This window comes from Ursus maritimus, unplaced genomic scaffold, assembly GCF_017311325.1.
Source record: "Ursus maritimus isolate PB19 unplaced genomic scaffold, ASM1731132v1 scaffold_17, whole genome shotgun sequence".
NCBI lineage: Eukaryota > Metazoa > Chordata > Mammalia > Carnivora > Ursidae > Ursus > Ursus maritimus.
The window spans coordinates 45,253,477-45,268,185 of NW_024424119.1; the positions used below are offsets into that span (position 1 = coordinate 45,253,477).

At 47.2% G+C, this 14,709-nt stretch overlaps 1 protein-coding gene across 1 annotated transcript in view; it reads right to left on the reverse strand.

Annotated features, from left to right (window-relative positions):
- Nucleotides 1-14,709, reverse strand: part of BRINP1 (BMP/retinoic acid inducible neural specific 1) — a 123,790-nt gene that overhangs the window by 61,567 nt on the left and 47,514 nt on the right. The window contains exon 2 of the mRNA XM_008698837.2: nt 4,178-4,368. Coding sequence (XP_008697059.1) covers nt 4,178-4,368 — 191 coding nt within the window. The remainder of the gene's footprint in view (nt 1-4,177; nt 4,369-14,709) is intronic.

Genomic DNA, 14,709 nt, shown 5'->3' on the forward strand with positions numbered 1-14,709 from the left:
GGGGGGACAGACGACTGAATGGCTAGATGAACAGACAGATGGGTGGAGGGGCAAATGATTCGGTATGTGGAGATGCTAGAAGTTACAGCCAGGAGGCAGAGGAAATAAATATTCCAAGTGTCAGCGCAGGCTCTCCATGGAGCCCGAGGAAGAGAAGGTGGAACAGGCATAGCTCCCTTTGGACTGAAAACTGGCAGAAGCAAGCCTTAGATCAAGAGGGGTTAATGGGCTTCTTGCTGCATTATTAAGACTTAATTTCTTGTTTATTAAGAGAATGTTCTGTTTAGAGTTGCTTTCCCATTTGGGCATTCCTGCAAATTGCCTCTTCACCCCACATAGGCCTTTCCTCCATCTCTCTGTCCTCCAGGGGATTCGCCTCTCTCTCTGCACCACTTCTTTCGGAGGGGAACAAAGTGGGACACAGGGGATGGGGATGAGGCGGGAGCCGATCATTGTACCTTGTGAGTGTAGAGGGGCTATTGCTCCTGGGTGGGGGAGAGGGATGCCCGGATTTGGGGGTCCCCGGAGTATCCCTCCTCCCTCCATTCTGGGCTCCTGTGACTTTATTCTCAGCCTTTCTCTTAGCCCAAGGGAGCTTTCCCAAAATGCAGGGTGGGGAATAATGAATATACACACAAACGTACACACAAGCACAAAAACATAAGCCCTTGCGCATAAACAGACATTCGTGTAATTTACACGCATTCATACACGTGCAACCTCACATATACACATATATTGTGCATCCAATCTGTATGCAGGAGTCCCGTGTGTATGCACGAGGGCGCTGCAGATGTACGTACGTCTGCATACAGATGAACTCAGGTCCAGGTCTAGGGAGACGTCTGCGCACATCTGTTTGGAGGTAGGCACGCAGTCTCGTGCATGCCAGCTTAATCAGGCGTATCACACAGACACCCAGGCTCCAAGGTGCTTCTTTCGGAGGAACGGAGGGAAACTGCTATCCCTGTATTCCTGTGTGTCATTCTAGACCCCCGATTCTTCCCTTACCACCTCCCATGAGAAAAGTCATTCATATCAAGTCCATTATGAGTTCAATCAATTTCACCAAAAACTTGAGGCGCCCATGGAGTTGGCATGTGTCGGCCCTCCTGCTGGCTTCACTTCCTCTTTCTCACTGCCTTTCCTTCCTCTTCTCTCTCCCTCAGGAGCCAAATAAGTGCATTCACTTGTCCTCCATGTGACAGTTGAGGATCGTGTTTTGTTGTTGGAGCATGCCCTTAGGAACTCACCTGACACCTCGAACAGCTTATCAGAGCATGTCTTCTAAATGAACATGGTGTTCTTCTTAGGAAAAATTACGGAGAGTAACATTGTCTGCACCTTCTTGTATTTAGGCAGGAAAACGGATATCTAGACGGGCAAGTGAATTTCTCAATGTCTCCTATTCACCTAGTGAGTGGTAGGAATGGGCTTGAATCCCAAATCCCCAAGCTCCTTAGCCCCACGAAATTACAATAATTATAGTAAGACTACTAAACACCACCAACGATAGCAACAATCTAGTGCCAAACACTGTGCTCAGCATGTTTAAAGCCTCATTTTATTTAATTGTCATAATATGCACATGTATTTATAAAAGAGGAAACCAAGGCTTGGAGTAGGTGCCCCCAAACCAACGTGGACCAGGAGACAGGACTGGAACCAAGGCAGGTGAACTCCATTGCCTGCCCTTCTATTCACTACAACTTACCCCTTTCCTCCCCTCCCCTTGCATGAGCAGGCTCTCAAGAAACATTTTTCCAGGAGTGCCTGGGTGGCTCAGTCGTTCAGCGTCTGCCTTCGGCCCAGGGCTGATCCCGGAGTCCTGGGATCGAGCCCCTCATTGGGCTCCCTGCGCTGCTGGGAGCCTGCTTCTTCCTCTCCCACTCCCCCTGCTTGTGTTTCCTCTCTTGCTGGCTGTCTCTCTCTCTGTCAATAAATAAATAAAATCTTAGGGGCGCCTGGGTGGCACAGCAGTTAAGCATCTGCCTTCGTCTCAGGGCGTGATCCCGGCGTTGTGGGATCGAGCCCCACATCAGGCTCCTCTGCTATGAGCCTGCTTCTTCCTTTCCCACTCCCCCTGCTTGTGTTCCCTCTCTCGCTGGCTGTCTCTATCTCTGTCGAATAAATAAATAAAAAAATATTAAAATAAATAAATAAATAAAATCTTTAAAAAAAAATTTTTTTTTCCATGAATGAGTGAGTGAAAACATGACGTAAGAAGGACCTCATGCAGGGTCTGTCTGGCACATTGTGTTCAATCAACAGTAAATCTCTTCCCCTTCCTGCTCCCCACTCCTCCACGTTGAGGACTGAGGGAACATTTAGGGCCTGCTGTCCAACACTGGAACTCAATCCAAAGCTCTGCATATTTTAAAATGCTGTGCTGTAAAAACAGAAGAGGAACAAGGCTCTGTGAATAATTCACCACTCCGCCTTGGAGAAATTAAAAATATATTTCACAGCCAAAGAAAGGGCTTTATTATTTGGGATTTCCAGGGACTCGGACAGAATGCAGTTTCTAATTGAAGAATGGAATTGGTCGCAATATATTTTTCTTTTTCTTTCTTTTTTTTTTTTTTTTTTGGTATTTAAGTGAAATGGGAGGTGGAGAAGTTCAAAGAAAAAGGGGGGCAGGTTAATGAAATGCCCAATGTGGAACTGATTTCGTCTTCACTTTACAATAGAACAGAATATATACTACACAGGTTAACATTCCAAGTCCTATTTAACTTAATATTTGACTAACAATAGGCAACAAATACACACTGGTTGGTTGATTTCAGGGGGGGGGGGTGTTGGGAGCCGGAGGGGTGGATAAGTTGGTTAAAGAGATAACTGAAGTTGAGTCAAAAAAAAAAAAAAAAAAATGCAGGCTTTGCAGACAGAAAACCCGAAGTTAAAAACTTAGGATAAACTGCGTTTTGTTTTGTTTTGTTTAAATAAATAGAACATAAAAAACCAAGGCAAAAGAAACCCTTAGCTTTGTCACCTGCTAGCCCTACCTCTTCTGGCTGCTAGCTTCCTTAGCTAGACAACGGAGAAAACTGAACTTAACTTGCAGTTTTTAAGGACCACAGGCAATGGGCGAGGCCTACTGTGGGCAAAAAATAAATACTGGCTTTTCTTATCATGAGGATGTATGAATTTGTCCAACCTGCTTCTCTCTGGACGTTCCCCACATCGTCAAATTCCTAATCTGGGCTTCCTCAGAATGTATATGGAGTGCTCAGCAGCCTGGTGCCTGGCCGACTCCTGCCGAGTTAAAGAGCTCCTTCCTCCACACCCCTCCGCTGAAGGAGACGATCGAATGTGATAATCATACCTCCGTCCACCTGCCCTGTCTCCGTCAAGACACCAGTCTTGTTTCGCCAGCAAGGGCCAAATCTAAACACATCCCAGCAGCTCTCTGAGCGGGACGCTCGGGGCTCCACCACCGAGAGGTGGTCTCAAAATTTAGTGGCCTTGGTCAATGCGGCAGAAAACTGATGTCCAAGGGATTGTAGCCCATAATGTAAAATGATGCATGGAGGCAAAAACCAGAATCATCAAAATACGCTAGTTTCTACCATAACCCCCTTTCTAAAAAATGTATTCCCTCCCTTTTACCCTCTCCCCCTCTCCCGACTCCCTCGAAGATTGGTTGGACTTGATGGGGAGGGATGCATAAGGCTAAGCGGGGCACAGCAATTAGTCAGCTTTCCTATTAACCCCCTCCCAGCCCATATAAGATACAAACAACACCCTCCTTGTAAAATGATAACCTCAAGTTATCAGTCCCTCAAGCAGGCTTCCATAAACAAAGGCAATTCTCTAAACAGCCTCTGAAGCTTAATTATTTCCCCAGATTAGACCGCATTCCAAAGGAACTAATACAATAATCAGATTAAGCATCCCTGACGAATTGAGCTAATTCCAAGGTGAAGCCGCAAAAGTTAGTACTTCCGCAAAAGTTACTAAACTCGAGTCAGATGGTCCCAGAGGAGGGAACCAAGTGCCCTGACGTGACCCCCAGCCACCAAGACAGTTTGGCTTATGTGGCGATATATGCTTTTGAGTGACATACAGTGAAAGAGATGTTCGTTTGGCTTTGTTACCCTAGGACAGCCCACCGTCCCCTCCCACCCAGGCCCAAAGGCATGACAAGACTCTGGCCCAGTGGCTGCTGACCTACCTCCCAAGGTGGCAGAGATGAGGAGGTGGGTGCCGTACTTTTTGATGATGGTATCGATGAACTGCTGAGTGGTGGGTCTCCTGCCAAGCAGGCGAATGCTCCTTTGAAACTCTGGCATGAGGGGTACCGGATGGCGGACCAGGTCTCTCCTCTCGATGGCTGTGTTCCTCACCTTCCAACGGGCAAACTCCCTGGGTAAGAGAGAGGAGCAAGATGCCTCAACTTACCGCTTCGACCCCCGAGGCAGAGTCCACCCAACCATCCATCCAGGCATCTTTCCTCAAGGTGAGGGAGTGACGATGATTATTTTTACTATTTGTCTAGCGATCTGGAGCCTTCAATTCTCTTCAGCCAACAGATATTAGCTGACCACTCTTCTCCTCACTGGGATACTGTGGAGAGCCAGACAGACCCAGTCACGTTCTCATGCTGCTTACGGAGCGTCAGGAAACAAAAGTCATGGTCGCCTACAGTGAACGATACCCCAGAGATGGCATCTTCTCTGGTACAAGGCACCTGTTCCAGGGTAGGAGTCCTAAGAATGCCAGTCGGGGGAATATACAGATGAGTGGATGGAAGGATGGAAGGAAACAAGGGAGGAAGAGAGGGAGCCGAGGAAGGTTATTCACAGCGGAGAAGACCTCAGGCACAAAGCAAGTGGAGACCGGCTCTAGAACAATTCGAAAATCAAATAATTAGCCCAGAGCCTGTGTGATTCGCAATTTTAACATGCACTCAGTGAGCATTTACCAGTTGGAAAAAAACAAAGCTACGTCGTGAAGACCATGTGGGAGAATTTCCATTCTTCCCCTTCACTGACGATGGAAGAGATCAAGACCGAAGACCTTCCGCCTGGGAGTCCAGCTCAGGATGTCACGCTGCCTCTTGCCAACTACACGGTACCATCCTGGGCAAAGCTTGTCACTTCTCTGGACTTCTCTCTCCTTATCTAGAAAATCCAATTAATATTATCTCCTTCTTTCGGCTGGTGCACAGATAACATGAAACATCGGGTGTGAGAACACCTTTGGAAACTGCCAGGTACTAATCCAATGTGAAAGAGAGTTTTATAACTTTATATCCTCACAAATTCCCAGACATGAAAATCATTAAAGGTTCCTGGGCGATGAGCAAGGAGCATGCAAACCGAATACGAGTAGAAATTCGAAGGGCCTTGGTTCAGGCTGCTTTTGCTTTAATAACGACCTCTGTTCCTACCAAAGATGAAACTCCTTCAACAACACCCAGCTCTCCATTCTGCCTGAATTACAAGCCCCAAGACCCTTGAGCAAAACAGACAAGCCAAGAGGACGGGAAGGTCAGCCTCGATAAACGATGGGAACCAGAGTTTAATGAAAAGGTCTCCCTTTCCTGCCACAAGGTAGGAGAGACGAATGAAGGCAGGGGCACGGAGCAAGGAGAAGCAGAACATGGGGTGGGGATCACCCCGGAATATGCCCCTGTAATTCAGCGGGGGAGTCTGACCCCCGATGCAGGGAACGTAGACCTGAAAAAATGCTTTCACACTGGAATACATTGCCAAGCCTCAGAGCTTATGGTCTGTGTCTGCTTATGGAATCTCTGTTCATAATTCTTAACACTGTTGAAATTCTAAATAAAGTCAGCTCAGGACCTTGCACATCATAGGTACTTAGTCAGCCACACTCAGCGAACCCTTGCAGGCAGCACCTAGCGAGCGCAAACGACCGTCTATGGGAGGGGGGTGGACGCTTCCAGGCCCACATCCTTAGGAAGCTCACAGTCCGGCAGGAAAGACGAGATGTCTCCAGTCTGTTGTCGATCCAAGACTACAGGACACAGAAGAGCCCGGACTTCTCAGGTCTCCAGGGGAAGCTTCAGAGAAGAGGTCATAGCTGAACTATAGTTCTGAAGTCCACGTGGGCTTTAGATGGACAGAAATGTGGTGGAGAACAACTCTTCCCATGGAAGAAAGGGCAGGAGCAGAACAGGTGGGGGGATGGACCATGAGATCCGGGAAGAGCCGAACAGGAGAGGAGGGGCTTGAGGAAGCAAGTGGGACAGAGGGAGGGTACTTGAGAGCCAGCAGAAGCTTGTGACACGACTCCCAGGACCCACACACCCTGATGTTCACACCCTTGTGTAACCAGTCCTCTCCACTTGAGTGTGGGCAGGAAGGGACCCAGCGACTTGCTGCTAATGGATGAAATGTGGAAGCGATGGAATGTTCTTTCCAGGATTCAGTTACAAAAGATTTCAACTTCTGTTTTGCCTGCCTGGTATGTGTGTGTGTGTGTCTCTCTCAATCTCTCGCTAGCTCGCTCTGCCTCTCTCTCTGCCGTGGTATGAGATGCTCTACGAAGCGATCCCCATGGCCAGGACCCAAGGGGAGCCTCCAGCCAGCAGCTTCGGAGGAACTGGGACCTCAGAAAGACCTGAGTCCTAATAGTAACCGCACGGGTGAGGTGGGAGCCAGACCCTTCCCAGCTGACCTTGAACCCAATAACCACAGCCTGGAGAGAGCCAGGGCGCCCAGCGAAGCCACACCCAGCTGCCAGGCCACAGGAACTGTGAGCTAATAAATACTGTTGTATTAAGCCACTAAGTTACGGGGGTAATTTGCTGCTCAGCAAGAGATGACCAATAAAAGGCAATGAAGATCATCAGCTATTTCTGAGTAAAAGAGTCTTTCCTCAACAGCTTATCCCCGAAATTTATAAAATTACATATAAACATAATTAGGAAATTATACATGTGCATAAAAAATACTCATACTTCACTGTTACAGACAAATATACATAATCACTTGGATTTATAACTTACGACCTTGGATAATTAATTTTTTTTTCATGTGACTATGGCTACATTCCTCAAACTAAGGTGCATTTACACACAGAGCGGTTAAGTTGTGGGTCAAAAGTCACACAGCTAGGTATCTAGTGGTAGGGCTGGGAGTAGAAAACTGGTATCCTGATTCTTACATCAGTCTTTTAATATAGATACGGAGAAGTAAAATGTAAAAGCCACAGAACCAGGTAATGCCACCCCCACCATCAAATTACAAGCCCAAGACTCAATTCTTTCCCTCCCTCCCTCCTTCTCCCCCCTCCCCTTTCCTTCCTTCCTCTTTCTCTCTTCTTTTCCACAGCCTATACAGTCTTTCCAATGCTCACCAGCTGCCCAGCCAGGGCCTGCCATCAAGGATGCTTCCTTGAAGACATTAGGGGGGCAGCTGATGCTTGGTCCCCAGCTCCTTCCTCACAGGATGGCCCCTAGGTGGAGGCATGCACTGACCTGCTAAGCACACAGCCAGGGACTTGGGAAGAGCTCAGTAGCTGTGTGTGTGTGTGTGTGTGTGTGTGTGTGTGTGTGTGTGTGTGTGTGTCTGAGATTAGGAAGCACTGACTCTGTGCCAGGCACCTGCCAGGTCACACCTGCCTTTCAGCATCACAGGGCTCCTGATCCTAAGGAATTCTTCCATCATCGTGGCCAAAAGTGCACGTTTAGGAAAGCTATGAAACCATGCCGTGCTATTTGCAATGGTAATTTTAGTCAGAGAAAGAGTCCCTGCCCCAGTCTGCAAGAAGGGCAGGGGTGGGAGTGGGGAGGCGAAGAATTTTCTTGTACCAGTTCCATCTTGACGGGAAGATAGGACTTGGCCAAAGAGAGGGAGAGGGTGTTTCGGGAAGAATGAGCTCCATGTGCACAAATGGAGGATGAGGCAGTTGGAGCGAGAGGGGTGTGTGTGTGCCGTGTGTGTGCATGAGTGAGAGAGATGTAAATGGTAAGAGGTAAAGACTCATGTCGGCGACCCCATGATGAAGAGCCTTGTGTGCCTAACCACATTACTCGATTTCAGTCTCTAAACTGTTCTGAGTGGCCAACAATCGAGACTAAAAATGTGCAAAGAATGAATTCATGTGACTTTGTGGCCGTCGTAGGGAGGCTGGAGCAAAGACAGTAAGAGTTACAGGATTCTAAAATATTATACTGTTTATCGAAGTCCCCTAAGTAAAAGGGCCTCCCAGCACTTAGGCCTATTCAGAAGGAGATTTAAACAACAGTGGAGCTGAAACAGTTGACCTCTGTTTTCAAAATTTGGGCACCTACTGTTTTTCTAGGTCGGAGGATATAGCAGCAAACAAATGAGCTGGTATCAAGGAGGTTGAACTGCAGTGAGACCGCACCGATCGCAAAGAACCAAATCACTAACCAGCCGGAGGGGAGAAGTGCTGTGAAGACAAATAAAATGGAGGAAGGCGATCGGGATGCCCAGGGGTAGGGTGAGGGTGCGGTTACAGAAACGGCCTTCTTGATAAGAAGACAGGAAAGGAGACACCTGAAGGAAATAAGGAAGAGAACACGGGGCCACCGGTGGAAGGCTGTCCAGGAAGAAGGAAGAGCAGGTGCAAAGGTCCCGAGGTAGGACTGCTTGCCAGGTTTGGGGAACATCAAGGAGGCAGTCCTAGATGAGCAGATAAGTAGAGGAGATGAGATAAAAGGAAGGGTGGGAAGAAAAAAATGACATTAAAAATGTAGGATGGAGTGGGCATGGATCTTGAAAAGCTATATTGGGTTTGGTAAAGACGTCCTATTTTTAAATTCCAAGCAATGTATACAATCGAAAGAAGGTTTTCAGCAATGACACAATCTATGTGCTAAAAGAGGAGCCAGAGAGTCTGTCACAGCTACTCAACTGTGTCCTTGCAGTGTGAGCAGCCGAGACAATACACAAACGTGGGGGTCTAGCTGCATTCCCATAGAATTTTATTTATAAAAGCAGGTGGTGGGCCGGATTTGTACTCCCCACAGGGAGTACGGCCCCTGTTCTGACAGCATCACTATGACCCCTTTTGTAGAGTCATCGAATCCAAGTCACTCAGCTCATGGATGGGAAAACTACATTTCAGAGGCATTAAGTTATTTGCCCAAGATCACAGAGCAAATGACTTGCAGGGCTGCAACTAGAGTCCAGGGCTCATGACTCCAAGTGCAGTGCTCTTTCCACTGCAATAAGCCACCTTAAAAAGAGAGAGGAAAGTGAGAAAGCCTTGCTTGTCATGTTGTCTAACTGCTCTGCTGGCCCAGGAACAATTTCATGTAAGTTCTCAGTGAATTGAGCACAACATAAAATACATCTTTCCTTCTGAGCCCACAGAGCAAGCAAATTCCCCTTGGAGGGGAAGGCAGCACTCACAATGGCGCAGAATCTGTGGAATACGCTTATGCCCAATTAAGCATCTCAGCAGGGCAGGCAAACCAATTAGACTGAGATTAAAAAAGGACCCTGGATGGAAGGCATGGGGTGGCTGCAGCAAGGCCCGTCCCACTGGGGGAGCAGGAGGTGGGAGGGCGGGTGACAGCACGGGCAGGGGTGGAGAAGACCGAGGCCAGCACTGCAGATCTGAGACGAGGCCAGAGAGAAAACCATAAGGCCAAGGCTCTCTCATCCGAGACAAGCATTGCCTTTCTGGGACTCCTCCCGCATCCTGTCCTCCTTACTACCCTCTGCTCCCCTACACACACACACACACACACACTCGGAGGCACACGCTGAGGACAAAAGGCTGTGCAGCAGGCCGGAGACCCTGCTCTGTGCCCTTGGGAAGCTGTTGAGTCTCCTGGGAAATAAGCTGATTGTATTAGATGATCTTCAGCTCTACGTCTCTCAGCCTGGGCGCTGGAGGTGGAAATCCTGAATTAAAACCCGACTCTGCCAGCAATTAGCTGTGAAATTGTGAACGAGTTTGCTTACACTCTATGAAGTGTAGGTGTCGTCCAGCGGAAGCACATCTCCCATACAGGGCTTGGACCAGCACCGTATTAAATCCTGAGGCACAGCACTTAGAAGGAACCCTCCATAAACTAAGTTATTGTCCATGTTGTCAGAGTTGTTCTGGTTCTGGGAGAGGCTCCAGTGGGAAGCTGGGTGACAGTGGGGAGACGGTGGGGTGGGAGGAGGGGAGGAAACAATCATGCTCTTTTTAAAGTTACCGGTAGGAAGCACTTCTGGGATAGGTGGGATCTGATCCTTGAGAAGTCTGTTAGAGGCAGTGAGTCTGAATTTAAGAAAGGGACCAGCAGTTTATTAGCCGCTGTGAAGCAGGCAGGCAGTTTCCTTACACCAGCGATGAAGACTGAAACCAGGCCATCTCACTCCATTGTGCTGAGAGGTCGATGAACCCGTGATCAGAAAACTCATGTCAATCGCGACGGCAGGGACAGTTGTTAGATGCTTAGCCGACTGAGCCACCCAGGCGCCCCTTGTTCTTGTTTGTTTTGTTTTGTTTTTACTTGAATCTGATTTCATAGCAGAAATAGTGGGAGGAGGTCATTTTCAAACACACACACCATATAGACTTTAAAATACAGACAAATGGAAAAGTAAAGGGAAGAAAGTATTTTATTTGAAAGTTTGGGTTAAAATTTGCACACAAACTTAACTCTACAGTGTCCTGAACACTTGATAGAGGTGGACTACACTGGTCTCTGAGCTTCCTGGCAGCCAAAGGAAAAAGGGAATTGTAGCCAAAAAAGCCAGACAGTCAAGAAGGTAACAGAGCAGTTGTTCAAAGTTGTGAAAGAACACACACTTCCCAGAGGCTACAATAAGACACAAACATCTCGCAAGGTTTCTCATAAAGAGGTGGTTGTAGCCGAAGCTGGTTGGTGATAAACCGAGGCTTGGTTGGCTCCGGGTAGCCAAGTGCATTTGCCAGAAACATCATTCAGTCAAGCAATTCCATGAGAGTCAAGCATGTTACAGTCTACAAATGTGGCTTTCTAGCGTTTTGACTTAATCCAGGTTACATTTTAGAATGTTCTACAGACACTGTACCCCGATAAATGTTTGCGGATAGCATAACTGATTAGGGTGTTTATCCCTGGATGGCTAATCCCCTTGGTTGCCCTAACTCATCATTTGGAACTCGAATAGAAACAAGGCTCTGAGTTTCTGTGTGGCGGGAGGTGGAGGGATCCGGGACCACCGTTAGCAGCAAATTGTCCTCAGGGGCGAACAAGGAGAACTACGGAGGTGGAGAGTGAAGAGAAGAAGTCACTGAACCAGAGAGAGAGAGGGAGGGAGGGAGCGAGCACGAGCGCATTTTTCTTGCCTGCTGCTCCCAGTCTCTCCCCACGTGCTCCCCAGCCACCTCAGGGGAAGGCGGAACCAAGGGCATCTATGAAATGGAAAGGATGCATCTTAACTAGGGTGTTGCAGACAAATTCCCCGTCGTCTCCACGCCCCAGAATGGAAGCGAGCGGGCAGGTGAGGAATCGGGGCATTAAGTGGATCTCCGGGGCAATTCGGTGCCAGAGGGGCGAGGAGAGCAAGAGCAGGATAAAACTCGCCGGAAACATGACTGCGAACAGGTTCATTTTAATTATAAGACACCGACTTAACTGTGGAGAATAAAATAATCCTTGCTTCAATGTGTATATAAGCCTTTCTGCTTTCCAAATGTGTTCACCTAAGTAATGGCATTTTTATTTTATACCAACCCAGGAGCCGTTCTGAAGGCTCTTCTGGGAATAAAGTTCAGAGAAAGCAGGAGAAGCATCTTGGAATGGGGCTACAGGCATCTCATTGAGTAGAAACTTGAGAAGTATAGAAACACAATGAGCACATGGGAACCGCCCGAGTTTTTATGCAAATGGACCATTTCCTAAAAAGCAAGTGCGGTTCTTCATGGAGCCCTGTTACAGAGGGCGGGGTGCAGGCGGGGTTACGGGAGTCCACGGTGGGCGAAAGCAGCTTAGAATGCGCTTGCTGTATGTCCTTCAAGCAGCTCATCTGTTTCCTGAGATGCCCTCAATCACCTGAGCCGTCTCATTGCTGGAACATAAGAATGGAACGGCTTTGGGAGCACCAACCAAGACTATTCCTGCCATTTCCCAAATGAAGCAACTAAAGGACAAGAGAGAAAGGATTTGCCCAAAGCCACACACCACTGGTGGCAGGACGGACTTGAATCTGGGTCTCTGACCTCAGATTCGGTATCTTCTGTCCTGATCCACTGTCGCAGCCCATCACCTCCATTGTGTGGGGTCTACAGGGCACTCGGTCCTTCACAAAGCTCTGTCATCATGCACATCATCCTTCCAACAACCTGGAAGAGGGGGAGTATTGCCGTCACCATCACGGGTGGGGGAAACTAAGGCCCAGGCCGGTGATGGCCATGTGGCAAACATGTGCCAGAGCTGGGACAGTAACTCCAATGGCATGATTCTCTCCCACTGGAAGCAGGGTCCTCCCTGCTTCTTCCTGCTGCCCCCTCCTCTGACCACGCTGGCATCACCACGCCAGTGGAGGACAGGTGCATACACTCCCAAGCCACCTTGCCAATGCTCTGCCAAAGAACAGAATATAGGATCTCAAGGGAAAAGCGAACAGCTCGTTCCACTGAGCACCAGCAAAAGGGCCACAGAACAGATCTGTTCTGAAGATGTGATGACATCTGGAAGGAGCACAGACTTCAGGGTCAGAATGGCAGGACGCCATTTATCAGCTGAGCGATTCTTTGCAAATTCCTCAGCCTCTCTGAGCTTCTACCAGTGCAATAGGAATTCTAGTACTTACCTTGCAGGGTTGCTGGAAGGATTAAGCATAATGAACGCAATTAATCTGGCAGTAGTAGCTACTCAATAAATGTTAGCTATTTATCCTTTGGCAAGGCATTCTAAAAGGGGAGTTTGTCGCATAACACATAACTTTTAATGGATATTTTAAATGATCTTAATATGCTCATGGGCTCCAGGGATTATGCAAACTGCATATAAATAAAATATTTAAAATTCTGTTTACTCAATTTGTCTCTCTGCTTATTTCCAAAGCATCTATTGTGAAAGCATGACTCATAACTAAATATAGATTAATAAAAGTTTGGAGCAGCAATTATTCTCCAATTATCATAAATCCCATTAAACATTGCAATTATATGAATTTTCTCTTTCAGTCCACAAAATCTGAGAGCTCCAAGGGACCACGGAGAACGTCTTCCTATATGGCCTTCAATCTTTAGATGGAAACACGGAGAGTATGAGAGGGGAGATAATTTTCCAGGGACACACAGCTGTCAGTGGCAGAGCTGGGTTTTCAAATCCAGGTCTTGCACAGCCAGACCTCTGCTCATTTCCTTCTGCCGTGGTGCATATTTTTAGGAGAAAAAAAAATGAACAACTTCCCCAGCAAGTAATACTGCATTTAATTGCCAATTGCTTCCTTGTTAAAATATTTTGGTATTAGCGAGCACGATGCCATCTCAGAGCCTTCCCCAAACCCACATTCTCAGTGAGGTCCTTCTTCTGTTTCCTTATATAGAAAGCTTCCCTGCCCTTATTTTAAACTAGTTAAGAAATATCTTTTTCTTCAACTCATTCGACACACATTCACGGAGTTTCTGGTTCTGTATCAAGAATCGGGGATCTGGGACGCCTGGGTGGCTCAGTCGGTTGGGTGTCTGCCTTCAGCTTGGGTCATGGACCCAGGGTCCTGGGATCCAGCCCCGAGTCGGGCTCCCTGCTCGGTGGGGAGTCTGCTTCTCCCTCTGCCTCTGCCTGCCACTCCTCTTCTTGTGCTGTCAAATGAATGGATAAAATCTTAAAAAAAAAAAAAAATTGGGGATCTAAAGCCCTCCTTGATTCAACTTTGATGTACCAAAGTTCTCAAAAAAGATTTAACTCGGAGATCAGTAAACTGTGACCCACAGGCCAAATCTGTCACACTGCCTGTTTTACAAATAAGATTTTATTGGGACACCGTGATGTTCATTTGTTTGTGAATTGTCTATGGCTGCTTTCAGACCACGTGACAGAGTAGCTGCAACAGAGACCACAGGGCCCACGAAGTCTAAAATATTTACGATTTACTATCTGGCCTTTACAGAAAAAGTTTGCTGACCCTGATTTAACCCATTGACTTGGCCAGTCAAATAACGTATTTTTAAGGAAATAATCAAGGAGGCCAGACCCAAGATTTATAGACTGAGCTACTCCAACAGATAGATCAGTAAATTCTGTGTGTGTATATGTGTCGGGTGTATATATGTGTCGTGTGTGTACGCGTGTGTACGTGTGTGCTTGACAACAAGATGTCCTTACCCTAAAAATATTTTTAAACTACTGGGCCAAAGCAAATTAGAAAACAGGGGTATTTGCTCACACACCCTGCTTGGAGCATCTTTAAACCTAAACAACAAAGTCATTATTTAAATACAAATTAGAACTGATCTGAAAAAAAAAATGCCCAGATCACACCTGAGTTAAGAAAATAAACATGTTTCAAGTGGAATTTATGATTCGGTGATTAAACAAGGTAATTGACTTGATATATGCAATGATGGGGAAAAAAAAAAAAAAAGCACTGTCTGGGAGGGTCGGAGGCATTCCCAGAGGTACGTGATTGCCCAAACACCACAAGAAGAAGGCAGACCCCACCACTTTTCCTAGTTGTTGGAACCCGATGAGTTGTAATGCCATGAAAACATGGCTCCGAGAGCTCTAACTTACCGACAAGGAAGAGCTGACAGCACGATAAGGCCCCACTCAATACA